At 39.9% G+C, this 17,961-nt stretch overlaps 1 protein-coding gene across 14 annotated transcripts in view; it reads left to right on the top strand.

The window, feature by feature from the left end:
* LOC127446741 (E3 ubiquitin-protein ligase MYCBP2) overlaps positions 1-17,961 on the top strand; it is a 155,032-nt gene that overhangs the window by 98,065 nt on the left and 39,006 nt on the right. For 10 of the 14 annotated variants that reach the window (XM_051707889.1, XM_051707894.1, XM_051707895.1 and 7 more), the window contains 15 exons: positions 184-326; positions 421-521; positions 625-843; positions 1,633-1,855; positions 3,046-3,164; positions 3,710-3,797; positions 3,899-3,948; positions 4,049-4,221; positions 4,304-4,448; positions 7,138-7,344; positions 7,573-7,628; positions 7,734-7,849; positions 9,559-9,656; positions 12,866-12,982; positions 14,245-14,385. In XM_051707889.1, the coding sequence (XP_051563849.1) occupies positions 184-326; positions 421-521; positions 625-843; positions 1,633-1,855; positions 3,046-3,164; positions 3,710-3,797; positions 3,899-3,948; positions 4,049-4,221; positions 4,304-4,448; positions 7,138-7,344; positions 7,573-7,628; positions 7,734-7,849; positions 9,559-9,656; positions 12,866-12,982; positions 14,245-14,385 (1,996 nt within the window). The remainder of the gene's footprint in view (positions 1-183; positions 327-420; positions 522-624; positions 844-1,632; positions 1,856-3,045; positions 3,165-3,709; positions 3,798-3,898; positions 3,949-4,048; positions 4,222-4,303; positions 4,449-7,137; positions 7,345-7,572; positions 7,629-7,733; positions 7,850-9,558; positions 9,657-12,865; positions 12,983-14,244; positions 14,386-17,961) is intronic. The other 4 variants (XM_051707898.1, XM_051707896.1, XM_051707901.1 and 1 more) reach the window with 2 other exon arrangements.

Here is a 17,961-nt window from a genome sequence, read left to right as displayed (position 1 = left end):
ACTAATAAAATATTTTTGGATACAAAACATGATTTTGCTTTGATCAAAATGCGCTCCCTTCCATTTGGCTTACCAGAATATGTGTTCAGACAGAGTACCCGTATCGGACCCGATACTGACTGCTGTAATTGTATTGGCGCATCCCTACATGTTTATCTTGTTGATGGTTTTTGTCTGTCACAGGAGTGAATATGATGGTGACCTGCAGTCGCAGCTGTTAAGCAAAGCCAATGAAGAGGACAAGAACTGCAGTCGAGCTCTGTCTGTGGTCAGTGTGGTGGTGCGGGCAGCCAAAGACCTTCTTCACAGGGCCTTTGCTGTGGACGGTGAGGAGCCTTTCACAGATCAGCATCATTATTATACATTTACAATTAATCTCTAGGATGTATTGATTTATCGACATCACTAATTTCTCTTCAGTTGAAGACATCCCAGAACTCCTGAGCTCCTCCAGTCTCTTCTCAATGCTGCTTCCACTCATTTTGGCGTACATTGGTCCTGTGGCTTCCTCTGTGCCTAAGGTAAGCATGTTTTTCAGTGTGTAGTATGAAAACTTTTATTTCCTTGCAATATCTTTCCCGGTAACTAACTGTGTTACATTTTTAATTTTTTCTTTTTTGTTAGGCTGCAGTGGAGGTGTTTGGTTTGGTGCAGGAACTTCTTCCGGCTGTTTCTGCCCTCAACCAAAAATATGCCCCACCCGCCTTCAATCCCAACCAGTCCACAGACAGCACCACTGGGAACCAGCCAGAGCAGGGCCTATCAGCTTGTACCACCTCTAGTCATTATGCTGTCATTGAGAGCGATCACCCCTACAAGCAGGCTGGTGTCACTCAGTACAAGGTACAGCAATAGTTTTAATGTCCTGATGTTGAGGGGTGACAAATGAAACAGAAATCACATTTTGACTAGGGATGGGCAATAAAAAAATAAATAAAAAAAACCTCTTTAGGAACCATAATTTCAACCATATGTTGTTTCCAGGTAGATTCAAAATCTTACATAGTTCAAATCTACTTAAAAATAATCAAGGCATGTTTTCCACACAGTTTTTCAGTAAACAAACAAAACAATTAATAATTTTCATTTATGCACCAATATAACAATAAATTGTAATGAACAGCTACATTTTGAATACATGAAAAATGCCGCACGGAGACTTACGGTGGTAACTGAAATAAAATGTTATGAATCAATTTATTGAAACCGATTTGAATTCAGAAATGACTGTATCTCACCAACTCCAACAAATGTTCTTGCTGCTGAAGTTTTAAACATCTTAACGCTCCTGTACTCAATTCACAAGACAAGGAAGAACTTAAAACTAGGACTCAGTCTTTAGGAAGCTTGATTGCCAGAAATGCAATATTCACAGTGTTGCTCAATTTTATATCGCCAGCAATATCATTGCGAATATTCAATATATCGCCCAGCCCTAATCGTAAATGTGCCTGTCAATGGCATTATCAGTGTTCATGTGAACCATATCAGTTAGCTGAATTGATTCCTCTAAAAATATGCACTGTCATGCACTAATCTATGAATATGACATCTAGTTACAAATTGAGATGTAATGTGACCAGCATTGCTTCATCAGAGCTTTTTAGCACATTCCCTCTGCACTGGCTTCAGGTTTCCTTCCCAGATTGTGTTCGCTGGATGACCGTTGAGTTTGACCCTCAGTGTGGCACAGCACAGTCAGAGGATGTTCTCCGTCTGCTGATACCCAGCCGATCTCTGCACTTCTCTGGGCTCGCCTCCAAACCTCTGCCCCACGAGACTATAAACAGCTGGACGGAACTCAAGAAGTTCTTTGGCTCCAGTGGCTGGCCCACCGCCGTCTTGGTGCTGCCAGGTAACAGTGACGTCCTAGACTGCCAAACACAGCCATATACGTTTGGTTTTTCAATTTGGGGAACTTTTCTGTCCCCTTGGATGATTTTAAAGAATAAATGGTTTTATGGAAAATAATCATTCTAGTTTTAAAAAGCTGGATTAATAGATGTTCACTTTTTTGTGTACATCTTAAATTACTTTTTCCTTATTTTGAAGAGTGTTGAAATGTGAAATGTTCCAGAATTTCACTATTTTGGGATTGTCCCCATTGATGACTGGGTGCTGACTTTTATTTATTATTTTTTTCACATTAACTTAAATCATATTTTCATTTCATTTGATTTTTACAGTTTGTAATTTTATTATTGTCATTTTCAATAATGTTGTCATCACCATGACATCAAGCATTTTAAAGAACAATTATGTTTTTCCAATTTTTAAAAAAATATTTTAATGATAAAAATGAGAAGTGACAGGAGCTCTGACAGAGCAGCAGAGTGACAGTTTGAAGATCAGAAATGTCATTTATTTGATTTTAAGATTTTTACTTCATGGTCTCAGAATTGCTTTGTTAGGTGTCATTACCAAAACAGTCAGTATATGATCATTTTAATTTAGATAAAAAAAATAAAAATAAAAAATAAATTAAGTTATAAGTTAATTGACTGCGAGCTAACTTATTTTAGTAAGTCCAAGGTTTACCAAAATGTTTCTTTTAAAAGTGAAATGTCATTACTATAGCACATCTACCATGATCAAGGGCAAAATCAGGTTTTTATTCCAGAATATTTGATAAATGTTTTAATGTAGGTGAAAGATAGTTTGAAGAAGTTTTTTTCATTAAGTTAAAAAAATTATTTTAAGTAATTAAATGTTTAATTATGCTTTCATGCTGATTAATGCACCGGTTACGTGAGCCGCACTCTGTATTTATTGAAGTTCAGTGATTAAAAAAAGAAATTTATGGACATGTTTGCTTAACATCATTTCCAGACCCTTGATCGAGAGTCTTTACGCTGTCAACAGATAAAACATTGAAATTTGCCCCAGATTGTAGATAAACATCAGCCTCCAACAGGAAAAATATGGGCTTGTTTATAGAATTTAATCTGTATGAAGATTTTCATTATATGGGCATTAATAAAGAGTTACATTACACTGGCTCACTCATAAACACATGTATCTTTTTTTACCTTTTTCTAATGTAAGGTAATGAAGCACTCTTTTCCTTGGAAACTGCATCGGATTATGTGAAAGATGAGAAGGCTTGTTTCTACGGATTCAAATGTGTAGCTGTTGGTTATGAATTTAACCCTGGTCTTGATGAGGTATGACATCACATAAGTCCTGTAAGGTGAAATGTACCAAGTGTATTTGCAAAAATAATGACTTCCCTGTCTGCCACAGGGTGACAAACAGATAGACCTACAAATGGCTTACTTATAGTTGTCTCTTCATATTAAGCTGGGATAGGAGAAAGTATTTTAACGTTAAAAAAAATTGCATAAATTTATGAATATTTAAATGAATTCTTCCTAGCAAAACCATATGGATAGGTACCTGGGCCCAACCAATACATGATCTTTAGTATTAATGTTCTTGTGTCCTACAGTTAATTTGTATTGTGGTTTCTGTTTGTTTCGATAAATAAATGGTATGTTTTTAATTGGAGTGTTTCACACCTACTTAGGACATGAAGGACCTGAATTAAAAAATAAAAAATAATATATATATATATATATATATATATATATATATATATATATATATATATGTTAATTTATAATTAACAATAATTACAGTACAATAATTAATAATTATCCATATTGCTTATTTATTTGAGAGGTGGTTTGTTATGTGACTGTGATTTTAGGGCATTATTCAGCTGGAGAAGGAACTGGCCTATTTGGGAAGTGTGTGTGCAGCTGCACTCATGAAGAAGGATCTAGCTCTACCCATAGGTGAGAATGCAAAGTCATTTATGGATATGTCCTTATTGCGCTGATAAAATCATGAGCAAATTAACTTCATGTTTTTTTTGTGTTTTTTAAATGTCTTACAGGAAATGAACTGGAGGAGGATTTGGAGATTTTAGAGGAGGCTTCACTCCAGGTACTCTATTAGAAATTACTCTATTAGAAACTAGGTTTTAGTGTGTGTGAGTGCTGTGCTTCAACAGGGAAGGTTCTGATCATGTATTTGTGTTGAGTAGGTGTGTAAATCCCACTCAGGGCTCCTGGGAAAGGGGCTGGCGCTCTCTCACTCGCCTACCATCCTAGAAGCATTGGAGGGCAACCTGCCAATATACCTGCAGACCAATGAACACTCATTTCTGGAGGACTTCATCACCTGCGTGCAGAAATCCAGTGGTGGCCGGCTTGCCAGGTCTTTCTCAAAACTTTTTTTTTTCCCTTATTCACAAATAACCAGATTTGGGAATTTGATGGCCTTATGCTTGGTCTCCTAGGTGGCTTCAGCCAGACTCCTACGCAGACCCACAGAAGACCTCACTCATCCTGAACAAAGATGACATTCGCTGCGGCTGGCCCACCACTGTTGTGGTGCAGACCAAAGACCAATATGGAGATGTTGTACATGTGCCAAACATGAAGGTTAGCATAATTTTATAAGAAAAACATATAGCCAATATACAGTGGCAAGAGTATGTGAACCCTTTGGAGTTACCTGCATTTGTGTATAAATTTGTCTTAAAATCTGGTTTGATCTTCATCTAAGTTACAATAATAAACAAACACAATCTGTTTTAATTAATAACATACAAATTATTGTATTTGTCTTGTACAGTTGAAGTTTACATACACCTTTATAGTATGTATAAGTTTACATACTATATTTAAACTCAGTTTTTCACAATTCCTGACATTTAATCGTAGAAAACATTCCCTGTCTTAGGTCAGTTAGGATCACTACTTTATTTTAAGAATGTGAAATATCAGAATAATAGTAGAGAGAATAATTTATTTCAACTTTTATTTCTTTCATCACATTCCCAGTGGGTCAGAAGTTTACATAAACTTTGTTAGTATTTGGTAGCATTGCCTTAAAATAGTTTAACTTGGGTCAAACGTTTTGGGTAGCCTTCCACAAGCTTACAAATAGTTGCTGGAATTTTGGCCCATTCCTCCAGACAGAACTGGTGTAACTGAGTCAGGTTTGTAGGCCTCTTTGCTCGCACACACTTTTTCAGTTCTGCCCACAAATGTTCTATCAGATTGAGGTCAGGGCTTTGTGATGGCCACTCTAATACCTTAACTTGTTGTCCTTAAGCCATTGTGCCACAACTTTGGAGATATGCTTGGGGGTCATTGTCCATTTGGAAGACCCATTTGCGACCGAGCTTTAACTTTCTGGCTGATGTCTTAAGATGTTGCTTCAATATATCCACATAATTTTCCTTCCTCATGATGCCATCGATTTTGTGAAGTGCACCAGTCCCTCCTGCAGCAAAGCACCCCCACAACATGATGCTGCCACCCTCATGCTTCACGGTTGAGATGGTGTTCTTCAGCTTGCAAGCCTCACCCTTTTTCCTCCAAACATAATGTTGGTCATTATGGCCAAACAGTTACATTTTTGTTTAATCAGACCAGAGGACATTTCTCCAGAAAGTCAGATCTTTGTCCCCATGTGCACTTGCAAACTGTAGTCTGGCTTTTTTTTTGGCGGTTTTGGAGCAGTGGCTTCTTCATTGCTGAGCAGCCTTTCAGGTTATGTCGATATAGGACTCGTTTTACTGTGGATATAGATACTTGTCTACCTGTATCCTCCAGCATCTTCAAAAGGTCCTTTGCCGTTGTTCTGAGATTGATTTGCACTTTTCGCACCAAACTACGTTCATCTGTAGGAGACAGAATGCGTCTACTTCCTGAGCAGTATGATGGCTGTGTGGTCCCATGGTGTTTATACTTGCGTACTATTGTTTGTACAGATGAATGTGGTGCCTACAAGCGTTTGAAAATTGCTCCCAAGGATGAACAAGACTTGTGGAGGTCCATCCACAATTTTTTTTCTGAGGTCTTGGCTGATTTCTTTTGATTTTCCCATGATGTCAAGCAAAGAGGCACTGAGTTTGAAGGTAGGCCTTAAAATACATCCACAGGTACATCTCCAATTGACTCAAATGAGCCAATTAGCCTATCAGAAGCTAATTGCCTAAAGGCTTGACATCATTTTCTGGAATTTTCCAAGCTGCTTAAAGTCATAGTTAACTTAGTGTATGTAAACTTCTGGCCCACTGGAATTGTGATATTGTCAATTAAAAGTGAAACAATCTGTCTGTTAACAATTGTTGGAAAACTTACTCATGTCATGCACAAAGTAGATGTCCTAAACGACATGCCAAAACTATAGTTTGCTAATATGAAATCTGTAGAGTGGTTAAAAAATGAGTTTTAATGACTTCAATCTAAGTGTATGTAAACTTCTGACTTCAACTGTACATATTGAATACATCATTCAAACATTCACTGTGTAGGTTGGGAAAAGTATATGAACCCCTAGGCTAATGACACCAACAAAATCTAATTAGAGTCAGGAGTTGGCAAACCTGGCATCCAATTAATGAAATAAGATTGGAGGTGTGGGTTAAAGGTACTTTGGCTTATAAAAAGCACTCAGACATTTTAAGTGTGCTATTCACAAGAAGCAATTGCTGACGTGGACCATGCCTTGCAAAAAAGAGATCTCAGAAGACCTATGGTCAAGAATTGTTGCTTTGCATAAAGCTGGAAAGGGTTACAAAGTTATCTCGAAGAGCTTAGATGTTCATCTGTCCATGTTAGACAAATTGCCTATAAATGGAGACGATTTAGTACTGTGGCTACTCTCTCTAGAAGTGGCCAGTCCAGCCAAGATGACTCAAAGGGCACATCGCAGAATGCTCAATGAGGTAAAAAAAGAACCCTAGAGTGAAAAAGAATTGAAGGAATCATTGGAACTGGTTAACATCCCTTTTCATGGGTCTGCTATACGGAAAACATTAAACAGGCATCGTGTCTATGGTAGGACACCACGAAGGAAGCCACTGAATTGGAAAGTCAAGATTCTAAGGTTTTAAATGACACCTATGTTGTGAGTAAAATTAGTGTTTTTTAATTAATTAGCTCATTTGCTAGATGCTCCAGTTAAAAGGGTTTAAACTCAAAAAGTGAAATAATCTGTTATCGTGTTGGCCACAACAAGCATTCGATTGTTAGTTAACGTTATCGCTCCAGAAATTCCATATCGGTGCATCTCTATTTATCAACCAGTGCCTCTAACCATCTGTGCTCTGTGTTGTAGGTTGAAGTGAAGGCTGTTCCTGTCTCTCAGAAGAAGTCCATCCAGCAGGAGAACATGAAGAAACTGCAGCGTTTGCCGGGCAGCTCCTCTAACTCTCCCTCAAGCTCTGACCTGACCTTCGGTGGACATCCAGCACCCAAACTGGAGGCGACTTATGAGCCCATGATCATCAAAGAGGCCCGTTATATCGCCATCACCATGATGAAGGTTCACCTTTACTTTTGACGTGATAAATGCAGTGGCCCAAAAAAGTCTTTGATAGTAAAGCTACATTAAAATGTCTGAATGTCATTGCATTAGATAACAAAATATCGAAGCAATTGGAAACAAACGATCTCTGAACTAAATGATCATTTCTGAGCCATTTGTGCAATAACTTTTTAACAACTGTTGCTTTTCTTGTTTGCATTTCATTTACTGTCTTATTTCATGCAGGCATATGAAAATTACTCTTTTGAGGAGCTTCGCTTTGCTTCACCCACACCAAAGAGGTACAAAAACTTATAAAATTTACAATTACCTTCCTTCCTGTCATATATTGCAGTAAACATTGAAATGTAAGAACAGTGTTATCAGTATTTGTGCTCTTCACTCAGGCCCAGTGAGAACATGCTCATCCGGGCCAACACAGATGGCACCTACAGCGCTAACTGGACCCCTGGTGCTGTTGGACTTTACACCATTCATGTGACCATAGACGGCATTGAGATTGGTAACTGCTTTTCAGTTTTAATGAAGCGCTGTATTAGAGATCTTTTTCAGAGAAGTTGTAAATGACTGAGAGTGCCCAAAGTGAATCTTAAGATTTACAGTGATGTGAAAAAGTATGATTTCTTCTTTTTTTGTGTATTTTACATATTAAATTATTTTAGATCTTTAAACGAGATATAACATAAAACAAAGGCAACCTGAGTAAGCAAAATGCAGATTTCAAAAATATATATATATGTATGTGTGTGTGTGTGAGCGCGCGCGCGCGCGTGCGTGTGTGTGTGTGTGTATATATATATATATATATATATATATATAGAAGCAAAAAAGTTATCCAACACCTATATCACCCATGTGAAAAACTAACTGCCCCCTTAAACTTAATAGTTGGTTGTGCCACCTTTAGCAGCAACAATTGCAACCAAACGCTTCCGATAACTGGAGAGCAGTCTTACGCAACACTGTGGTGGAATTTTGGCCCAGTCTTTGCAGAACTGCTTTAGTTCAGCCACTTTGGGGGGTTTTCGTGCATGAACTGCCCATTTAAGGTCCTGCCACAGCATCTTAATCAGGTTCAAGTCAGGACATTGACTAGGCCACTCCAAAACTTTAATTTAGCTTCTTTTGAGCCATTCAGAGGTGGACTTACTCCTATGCTTTGGATCATTGTCTTGCTGCATAATCCAGTTGCGCTTGAGCTTCAACTCATGGACTGATGACCGGACGTTCTCCTTTAGTATTTTTGGTAAAGAGCAGAATTCATGTTTCCCTCAATTATTGCAAGTCGCCCTGGCCCTGAAGCAACAAGGCATCCCCACACCATCACACTACCACCACCATGCTTGACCGTAGGTATGATGTTCTTTTTGTGGAATTCTGTGTTTCATTTATTCCTGATGTAATGGGAGCCATGTCTTCTAAACAGTTCCACTTTCAACTCATCAGTCCAAAGAACATTCTCCCAAAAGGTTTGAGGATCATCAAGGTGCGTTTTGGCAAAATTCAGATGAGACCCAGAGCCTTTGAAATAGCTTTGTAACCCTTCCCAGACTGATATATTTCAATCACCTTTTTCCTCATAATTTCTGGGATTTCTTTTGACTTTGGCATAGTGTGCTACTGGGTGAGACCTTTTAGCCAGCTTCATGCTGCAGAAAAAGTTCTAGTTAGGTGTTGATTTGATTGAACAGGGCTGGCAGTAATCAGGCTTGGATGTGTCTAGTCCAGCTGAACCCCATTATGAATGCAGTTTCATAGATTTAGAACTAATTCTTTAGGCAAATACTTTTTCACACAGGCCCAGTTGGTATTGGATAACTTTTTTGTTTCAATAAATAACATTATCATTTAAAAACAGTTTTTTTTTTTTCGTGTGTGTGTGTGTGTGTGTTTACTGAGATTGCCTTTGTTTTATATTAGATTTTGTTTGAATTTTTGAAACAATTTTGTATGAGATATACACAAAAACAGAAGAAATCAGGATGGAAGCAAATACTTCTTCACAGCACTGTAAGTAGTGGTAATTAAAGGCATTAGTTAAAGTGATTAAAGTGGCGAGCACCACTTCTTATATAATCTTATTTTACTTGGTGAAATATGATTCATAGTCATTGTATCCCAGGAAAATCCTTGGTGCTTTCCAACAGAATGTAGTTGAAGTGCTTCACATGAGTCATGATGGCTTTGCTGACTAGAGTATTATTTGTTCAGATGCTGGTCTGGAGGTAGAAGTCAAAGACCCACCCAAAGGAATGATCCCTCCTGGCACACAGATGGTCAAACCCAAAGCTGAACCTCAACCTAGCAAGGTGAGGTCCCGACTTGTAGCAGTAAAGGAGTGGTGCGAAGACTCGGTGTGATGTCCGGTCCGACCACTGCATATCATCTCTAATTAAATGCTTCAGCTGTTCATTGTTTAATACTGTGGAAGTGGCCACCAGATATATTTTACTCTGAAGTTCATTGGGCTATCACGATTATGAAATTTGGCAGAGGATTAATTGTCTGTTTTAGGGCTTTCAAGATTATGATGATTAAATGTCATGCAAATTGTCATATTTCTTAAGGTGCATGTGTGCTTCATACACCTTAAAATGTCATTTATTCATATTTAAGCTGTACGGCTTTCAAAAGTAAAAAAATGACTTGAGAAACAATTTTTTAAATACCAAAATATTTACAAACACTTTTATTTACAAATGTGTCTCTCTTTTTTGTCAGCTTAAGTCTTGGTCCATTTTACATTTACACAGTTTTTTTTGGAACACAGCCAACCTGAATAGCTATATCATATATTATACTAATATTAGATTAGATTAGATGTAGTGCTGTCAGTTGACTGAAATATTTAATCATGATTAATCGCATGATTTTTCATAGATAATCGCAATTAATTGCAGATTTTGAAAGTGCTGAAATTTGACTCAATATTTATTTTCCTGTCAAAATGCATTTAGTTTCTAAGTAAAGAAAAAATAGAAATGCTCTAAAATAGCACCAATTCAAGTACTGTAACATTAAATGTTTTCCAAAGTCTGAGTGGGAGGTTGAGAATTTGTTGCAATGCGCATTCAATCTTTCAATCCCTCATCCTCCACAGTATTAATCAGCTGGCAGGTTGTGATTATTCACTTTGCTACGACAATCATTAAACTGCATTCACACGATTCGCATTAGGACATCAAGCGCTGCAGAGAACGGTCAAGTTCAGAATGACATACTACCCATACAGCTCTTACTTCTTCTGTTATATCTATGTATAACAGAAATAGTACGAGTAGTATAATAGTATGCCATTCCGAAAATGACCAACATCTTGTTCTGCATTTAGCGCTGGCACTGCCCACATAATGATACTTCATCCGAACTGGCCAGAAATCTTTAGTTGACACTTCGAAAGATTGGCAGCAACTGGGTCAAAGTTGAAATTGTTAGAACTTTGAGCAGCATGTCGGCAGAGATTGCACGGAAGCTAGCCAGCTGCAGCAATACCTCATCAGTCCCATTTATTGTGTGGTTGGCTTTTAGCTGATAATTAAGACTTGACGTGCTTATATGGCAAACAAATTACAAAGGACGCAAAGTACTTTTTTTTGTCACAAGTCCCATCTGGGTTTATTTTGTGAGAGGTTCTTTCCCCATCAATTGTTCATTGTTAATGTGTGTGTGTTTGTGGTGTGTACGTCAGTGTAATGTCCCCGGACACATCCAACCAGTGTTCAAAACTCACACAGAGCTGAATAATACAGTATGTCGAAATCTAATGTCAAAGTTGTTAAATGCATTATGCCAGTAAAAAAAAAAAACATTCACGCATTAAACCTTTTAAAATTAATCGCTTGCATTAGCGCTGTAGTTTTGACAGCTCTAATGTTATGTTGTGTTATGTTATGTTACAGTATATTAGATTAGATTAGATTATGCAATAGTAAAATATTTCTGTTGTAAATTCTTGACTTTCACACTTTATTTTAAGGGTTTCTGATTAAAACCAACATTTCTCATGAAGGAAAACCTTCGTGATTATGTGTGTATTTGTAAATGTTTCTTCATTCCATCATCTCCACAGAAATAGAGTAAGTGCTTGTCTCCTCTCTGTCACTGCATGTCATTAACAGTGCGTGTATGAACCAGCAATGACCAAGAACATTTGCCATTACACGATCTTTAAAGTGAAACCGAACAGCTTTGTTTTCACTATCAAAATCCTCAGTTATATTTTGAGGGAGTTTGGTGTGAACTTCCGCAGACAGTGCGTACATCCCAGCACTTCAGAAGCGGTTAATCTTCATGCGCTCTTCAGGAGCTGCTCTGGGTGCGATCCATGGTGTGGCTCCTTGAGATGGTCTGAGTTCAATTGAATGAGATCTAAATGCGCAGTTCATGGCATTTATATATTTTATTAAAATTCCCTTAGTTGGCCAGTAAAATGTGAGTGGTGGTGGCGTAATGGGCTAAAGCACAAAACAGGTAAACAGGTTTCTGGTTCGATCCCCACAGCCATCACCATTGTGTCCTTGAGCAAGGCACTTAACTCAGGTTGCTCCGGGGGTATTGTCCCTGTAATAAGTGCACTGTAAGTCGCTATGGATAAAAGCGTCTGCCAAATGCATAAATGTAAAATGTAAGTGCGCAGTAATCTCGGTTATCTCAAATAACCATGGTTAGATCAGTTAACTGCGATCAGGTGATTATTTAACAATCGCGACAGGCCTAGAAGTTCATTATTTTATTCACCATGTTTTTATGTATAGCTGGGAAACAAGCAATATTACTGCACAAAGTCAATTTACTTTCTTGCTCTTTCCTGCTGAATGTTGTCAAAGCTCATGTTTACATGCACATCATTTTCTGATTAAGGGCCATGTTCTGGTTAAGCCTGTATTCTATTCTATAACGCTTTTGGAATATTCCGGTGTACATGTAATCAGCATATACCAAATAAACTAAGACATGAACATTCTTTTCCTGCTATTTTCTTCCGGAAATAGTGAAGAGACTCGACTCTTGCCATTTATTTTAATTCAGTTTCTATTGCAATTGATGAGACTCACAAATATAGGCCACGATGCTTCTTTAAGGTTTGTAAAATGTTTGTAAATCTTTCTCAACTGCCTGAATCTAATATCACCCAGAATTACCATTGTTTGGACAATGCGTAGATATTCAGTTATCGTGGATATTCCAGATATTCTGATTATGCCTCTACTGAATATGCCTGCTGTGTTATCCTGATTTCTAGAAACTGGAATATTGGCTTAATCTGGTTATGAGGGTAATGCTTTTACTTAATGCTTTCATAATCGGTATGTGACCATTAATGAATCTCATTAATATCAGAATATTCTTGTGCATGTAAATGCAGTGGTTGGATGATGTGTTTTCTGGAACACTCATTTGACAGGATGGTTGGGTTCTTTGCTGTGAATTCTTGCACTCAGACTGCAGCTTCCTGCTAACTTCTCGTCTGTCTCACTATCACTGTGTCACTCTCTCTCTCCCCCTCTGCTTCTCTCAGGTGCGCAAATTTGTGGCCAAGGACAGCGCAGGGCTGCGTGTGCGTAGTCACCCTTCCCTGCAGAGTGAACAGATAGGCATAGTCCAAGTCAATGGCACCATCACTTTCATTGACGAGGTAAAACACTCTAGAATAGGGCCAAACTGTTTTGAATCGAAGAACTGTCCTTTTTTCTTTTCTCTTCCTTTAATGAGTGAACATAATTATGAATGATTACTGTTTTAAAACTTGAAAGGCTTTTAAAACAATTTCTGAATGTCTTTGAGCTTTCAATTGGACTTTTGATTTTGTCAGAATTAGCATTTCTTTGCTTATGCTTTGCTTCATTTACATGCAGGAGACTTTGAGGCTGCAGTTCAATCTCAAATAGGAACTGTCAATCCCAGCTCATTCCTAAAATAACCCATCGCTGCATTTCTAATCACTGATAGCTCCTATATTATCCAATCTCACATCCGCAGTGCTGTCTTTTGCTCTGAAGGTCCTTTCACATGACTCAAAATGTTGCCCAATGTGTCTAACTCTATAGAGCAAACAGCTACAAGTTCAGACAATTTAGACTTTGACACCATTCGACCTTTCAGAGTGTAGGCAGTGGTTCTCGGACAGTACGCATGAAAATTGCAATGTCTGTCTACACAATGACAGGTCCAACTTGTAAGTAAAGAGCTGAAGTTAACACATAAATGCATGTGATTTAATTAAATGTTTAAAAAAAAAAATTTAAACGACACTATACATTTTAAAGCCCTGGAGTAGTTGACCAGTCTGAAATTGTGACTCCATTCTTGAGCTAATCTTAATTCACCAAGAGCATCCAGAATTAAGTTTCATGAACCCAATGAGTTAGAGTTTTCTTTTTGTGATGCATCATAACAATTGTCAGGACCTTTTTCAAAGTTCAAATAAATGTTTTCACCATTTACTGTGTACTCTTCCCACTATCATACTCTTTACCAACCTTATAAAATCACCCTTCTGTGACATCTGCAATGCTTGTCATGTGCATGATGCTTGTTTTGAGCGGTGCATGAAAGACCTGACACCAGTCATTTACATTTATGCATTGGGCAGACACTAGAAATCGAACCCATGAACTTGCCGTCGCAAGCACCTTGCTCTTCCTGCTGAGCTACAGGAACACCACAGGAATAATGTGAAAGGACCTTTACAGTAGTTCTCTGCTGGCATTAGCGTTTGCAATACATACATACGCACATTCTGTAGATGACATCTAATTTTCCCTCAACACATGGGCATCCACTGTAAATCCAGTTGATTATTAATGCGATTGCTTCTGCAGCCTTGGAGGCTCATGCGAGGGGCGTGTTAGCAGTCACAGGAGGGCATGGCTCTGCTCTGTTGCTTGTTTCCCATAGATCCACAATGATGATGGGGTCTGGCTCAGACTGAATGATGACACAGTAAAGAAGTATGTTCCCAGCATGAATGGCTACACTGAAGCCTGGTGCATCTCTTTTAACCAGCATCTGGGTAGATGCCTCCTGGTCCCTGTCGATGTAAGTAAATGGCCTCCCCTTGCGTAGATTGGCCAAATCCCCCCCACAGCTCATTTGGGAACGGGATTTATAGGTGTACAACTGTCATCTTAATTCTGTCCAGTTTTAGGATAATCAGACTATATATATGTAAGTTTGGCTCCTTCTACAGTGAATGGAGGACAAACAATGACCCACTCCCAAATGTCTACAAGCATTCTGTGTCGATTAATTGCAAAGGCCAACAAAATGTGTCCTTGCATGTGGTGCAACTCTGTAATTTTGTTTGGCATGGTCACTGAGATGCAAGGATGGTTAAGAGTGTTTCGGTTGGATTAGGGCTGGGTGATATACAGTGGTGGCCAAAAATATTGGCACCCTTGGTAAATATGAGAAAAGAAGGCTGTGAAAATATATCCTTATTGTTTATCCTTTTGGTCTTTCATTCAAAATGCTCACAAATATCTGTCCTCAAATTCCAAATACAACACAAGTTTTATTTAATAACAAATATTTTTGTCAGATACATGTGTGGCACAATTATTGGCACCCTTTTTTTCCCCAATACTTTGTGCAACCTCCCTTTGCCAAGATAACAGCTCTGAGTCTTCTCCTATAATGCCTAATGAGGTTAGAGAACACTTGGCAAGTGATCTGAGACCATGCCTTCATACAGAATCTCTCCAGATCCTTCAAATTCAGAGGTCAACGCTGGTAGACTCTCCTCTTCAGTTCACATTTCCTCAGATATGGCGGCGATGAAGTGACTCCTGCAGTCCCTTCAGTCAGCAGGCTTGGTCTCTACAGCTACTAAGGGCCCCACTGAGGATGCTCAATCATGTTTAACGAACGAAGAGGATACCACCCCTCATTATCCTCCTCATAGCTCCCACCTTGTCACTATTTCCATGTGTGCTTCTGAATTTCAGCAGCACCTTGGCTCTGAAGCTGCCGAGTTTGATGATCCGAAGGACGTGCCAGCTGGATCCGACTTGGGTGACTCTGGAGGTTCACACCATTCTTCAGGGACTACTCCACCTCCAGTGGATGACACATTGACAGTGCTTCAAATGGCAGTGGCTCGTCTTGGACTTGATGAGTGCCCTGCCCATCCTATTCAGTCCAATGTGTTCTTCTGCAAGTCTCTACCTACAGATAATTTTTCCATGGCTGCATGTAAAGACTTTGTGACAGAATTTTGAGGACAGACAGTCCATTGGGGTGCGAAATGGACCAGAAGTTGAACAGCCGGTCACCACCTTGGTGGTGTCCCTGGATGAACCATTGCGAGGGAACACCCGGTGCCCTAGTGCCCAGTGTGGCCACATGGATTCTGTTCTGAAGAAGGCATACGAGTCTGTTGCCTATATCACTCGTGCAGAAAACACTATTTGCCAACGGATTCTAACGGCCAATAACTCTTTAGAGTCTGTTGATGTGGATCCCTCTGTTCCACAGTTCTTGCAGACAGCTTTGCTGGCCATGGGTCAAGTGACACAGGAATTGGGCTCTCTCACTGCAACGCTTCTAACAGCTCGCCGGCAGGTATGACTCACTCAGGCCAGATTACCCGAGGACTACAAAAAGACCTTGAGGGACCTACCCATCATTCCCGGACATCTTTTTGGTCTGAACGTCTCAAAAGATTTGTGAAAGCATGTGAAGTTGTTTGCGACCACCCAGCAACTAACACAGGTGCAACATGCCCCAAATTTCAGGGTGGCAACTATGCCTGCGCATCATCATTACACACCTACACAGCCACGCTCCCGACAAATTCCCACCAACCAATCTCATACATAGCAGAGATTTCTTGACTCTGACGATGTCCAAGTGTATCATACTCAGGGTAGCCCCACTTCCCTCTGTACTCCAGGGGGACCACGTCAGCGCCCCTCCACAACTTAAAAAGGCAGTGTTTTCAAGGCCTGAAGTGTTTGGGCCGGCAGTCGGACGCTTCTCGGCTCGTCATCTGAGTTACTGGAGAGAGACGGTATCAGACCCTTGGGTCTTGGTGACTCTAACAAAAGGGTATTCTCTTCAGTTCCGATGCCGGCCCCCGAAGTTTTCGAGACTCATTCCGACTGTGGTGGTAGACTCAGTCCATTCAATGGCTCTCTCTCAAGAAATTGTTTCCTTGTTGGAGAAGAGAGCAATAGAGAAAGTACAACCCTTAGTTTAAAGGGACGGTTTTTTCTCAGCCTTCTTCCTTATTCCAAAGCAAGACGGAGGTTTCAGTCCAATTCTAGATTTAAGGAGACAGAATCTTAAAGTGGCTCCTCTTTCGCATATTGTGCATGGCCGACGTTCTTCAGTCAGTGACAGAGGGACATTGGTTTATGAGCTCGGTCAGTGACAGAGGGACACTGGTTCATGAGCGTCGACCTGACTCGCCCGTTTGGGGCTCGTCTCTGGGTTCACACAGTTTGATTTGCAGCTTCCTTAAGGGTGTAAGGCATCTTAATCCTGCTCGCACTCCCCATTCCCCAGTGTGGGACTTACCATTGGTGTTGGAATCTCTTTGTCTACCTCCCTTGAGCTGTTGGAGTATTCAGACCTTAAGTATAAGTCTTTGAATGCGGCCTTCCTCCTGGCCGTTGCTTCCACTAAGAGGGTTAGTGAGCTTCATGCATTGTCCGTGAGTCAGTCTTGTATGAGATGGAAACCGGAAGGTGCTGGTGATACCCTATGGCCCAAACCGACCTTCCTTAATAAGGTGCTCCTGCATCAGTTCATTAATCAGTCTATTGAGCTGTATTCTTTCCAACCAACAGCACTTAAGTCCAGTGTTGATGGACGTTTTCTTTCCTGGCGCCCCGTGCAGGTTTTGAGATGTTATGTAGAGGCTACTGCACAGTGGAGATGATCTGATCAGTTTTTTGTCTGTTTTTGGGGTGTTAAGAAGGGTACCCCTCTATCCAAACAGAGGCTGTCATGGTGGGTTGTGGAGGTCATCACCATAGCATACAAGAAGTCTTATGACCCTTGCCTGAGACAGTCACTTGCCATTCCACCAGGGCAGTCTCCTCTTCATGGGCTGCCTTCAGGTGTGTTCCTTCGTGGAAATCTGTGCTGCATCCACCTGGTCCTCCCCATGCACTTTTGCAAGATTCTACAATGTCAGTGTTGCCTCATCCCATGATGTGAGCTCTCCTGTTCTCCACTGATGACCCCTGTTGTCTGGTGAGTCATTCCTCATGACTTTGTTGGTATTGGTCATCCATTACTTATCACAGTCTCTGGTGGTCAGGAGGAATGTAACAGAACGTAGGTAACATATGTAACCGTGGTTCTGTAAGTTCCGGATGACCGCCAGAGTTCCTGTTCACTCAGACTTATATTTCCCTCAGCTCGGCTTACGTCACTACGTGACTTCTTTGGTATCCTTTTTTTCGACCTATCTGGCTGGCACTGCGATCAGCCATCCATTACTGTAACACCGTCTCTGGCGGTCATCCGGAATTTACGGAACCACGGTTACATACGTAACGTTTTTGAAACTGAACTTAAGTCAGAAACGCTTCGTAATTCTCTCATATTTGTAAGACATGAGGCATCGAAAGATTATGAAACTAATTTACAGAACGACAATTTTCC

Source organism: Myxocyprinus asiaticus, chromosome 10, assembly GCF_019703515.2.
Source record: "Myxocyprinus asiaticus isolate MX2 ecotype Aquarium Trade chromosome 10, UBuf_Myxa_2, whole genome shotgun sequence".
In the NCBI taxonomy this organism is placed as follows: domain Eukaryota; kingdom Metazoa; phylum Chordata; class Actinopteri; order Cypriniformes; family Catostomidae; genus Myxocyprinus; species Myxocyprinus asiaticus.
Note: the sequence above shows the minus strand (reverse complement) of the source record. Positions and strands in the feature narration are given on the sequence as shown.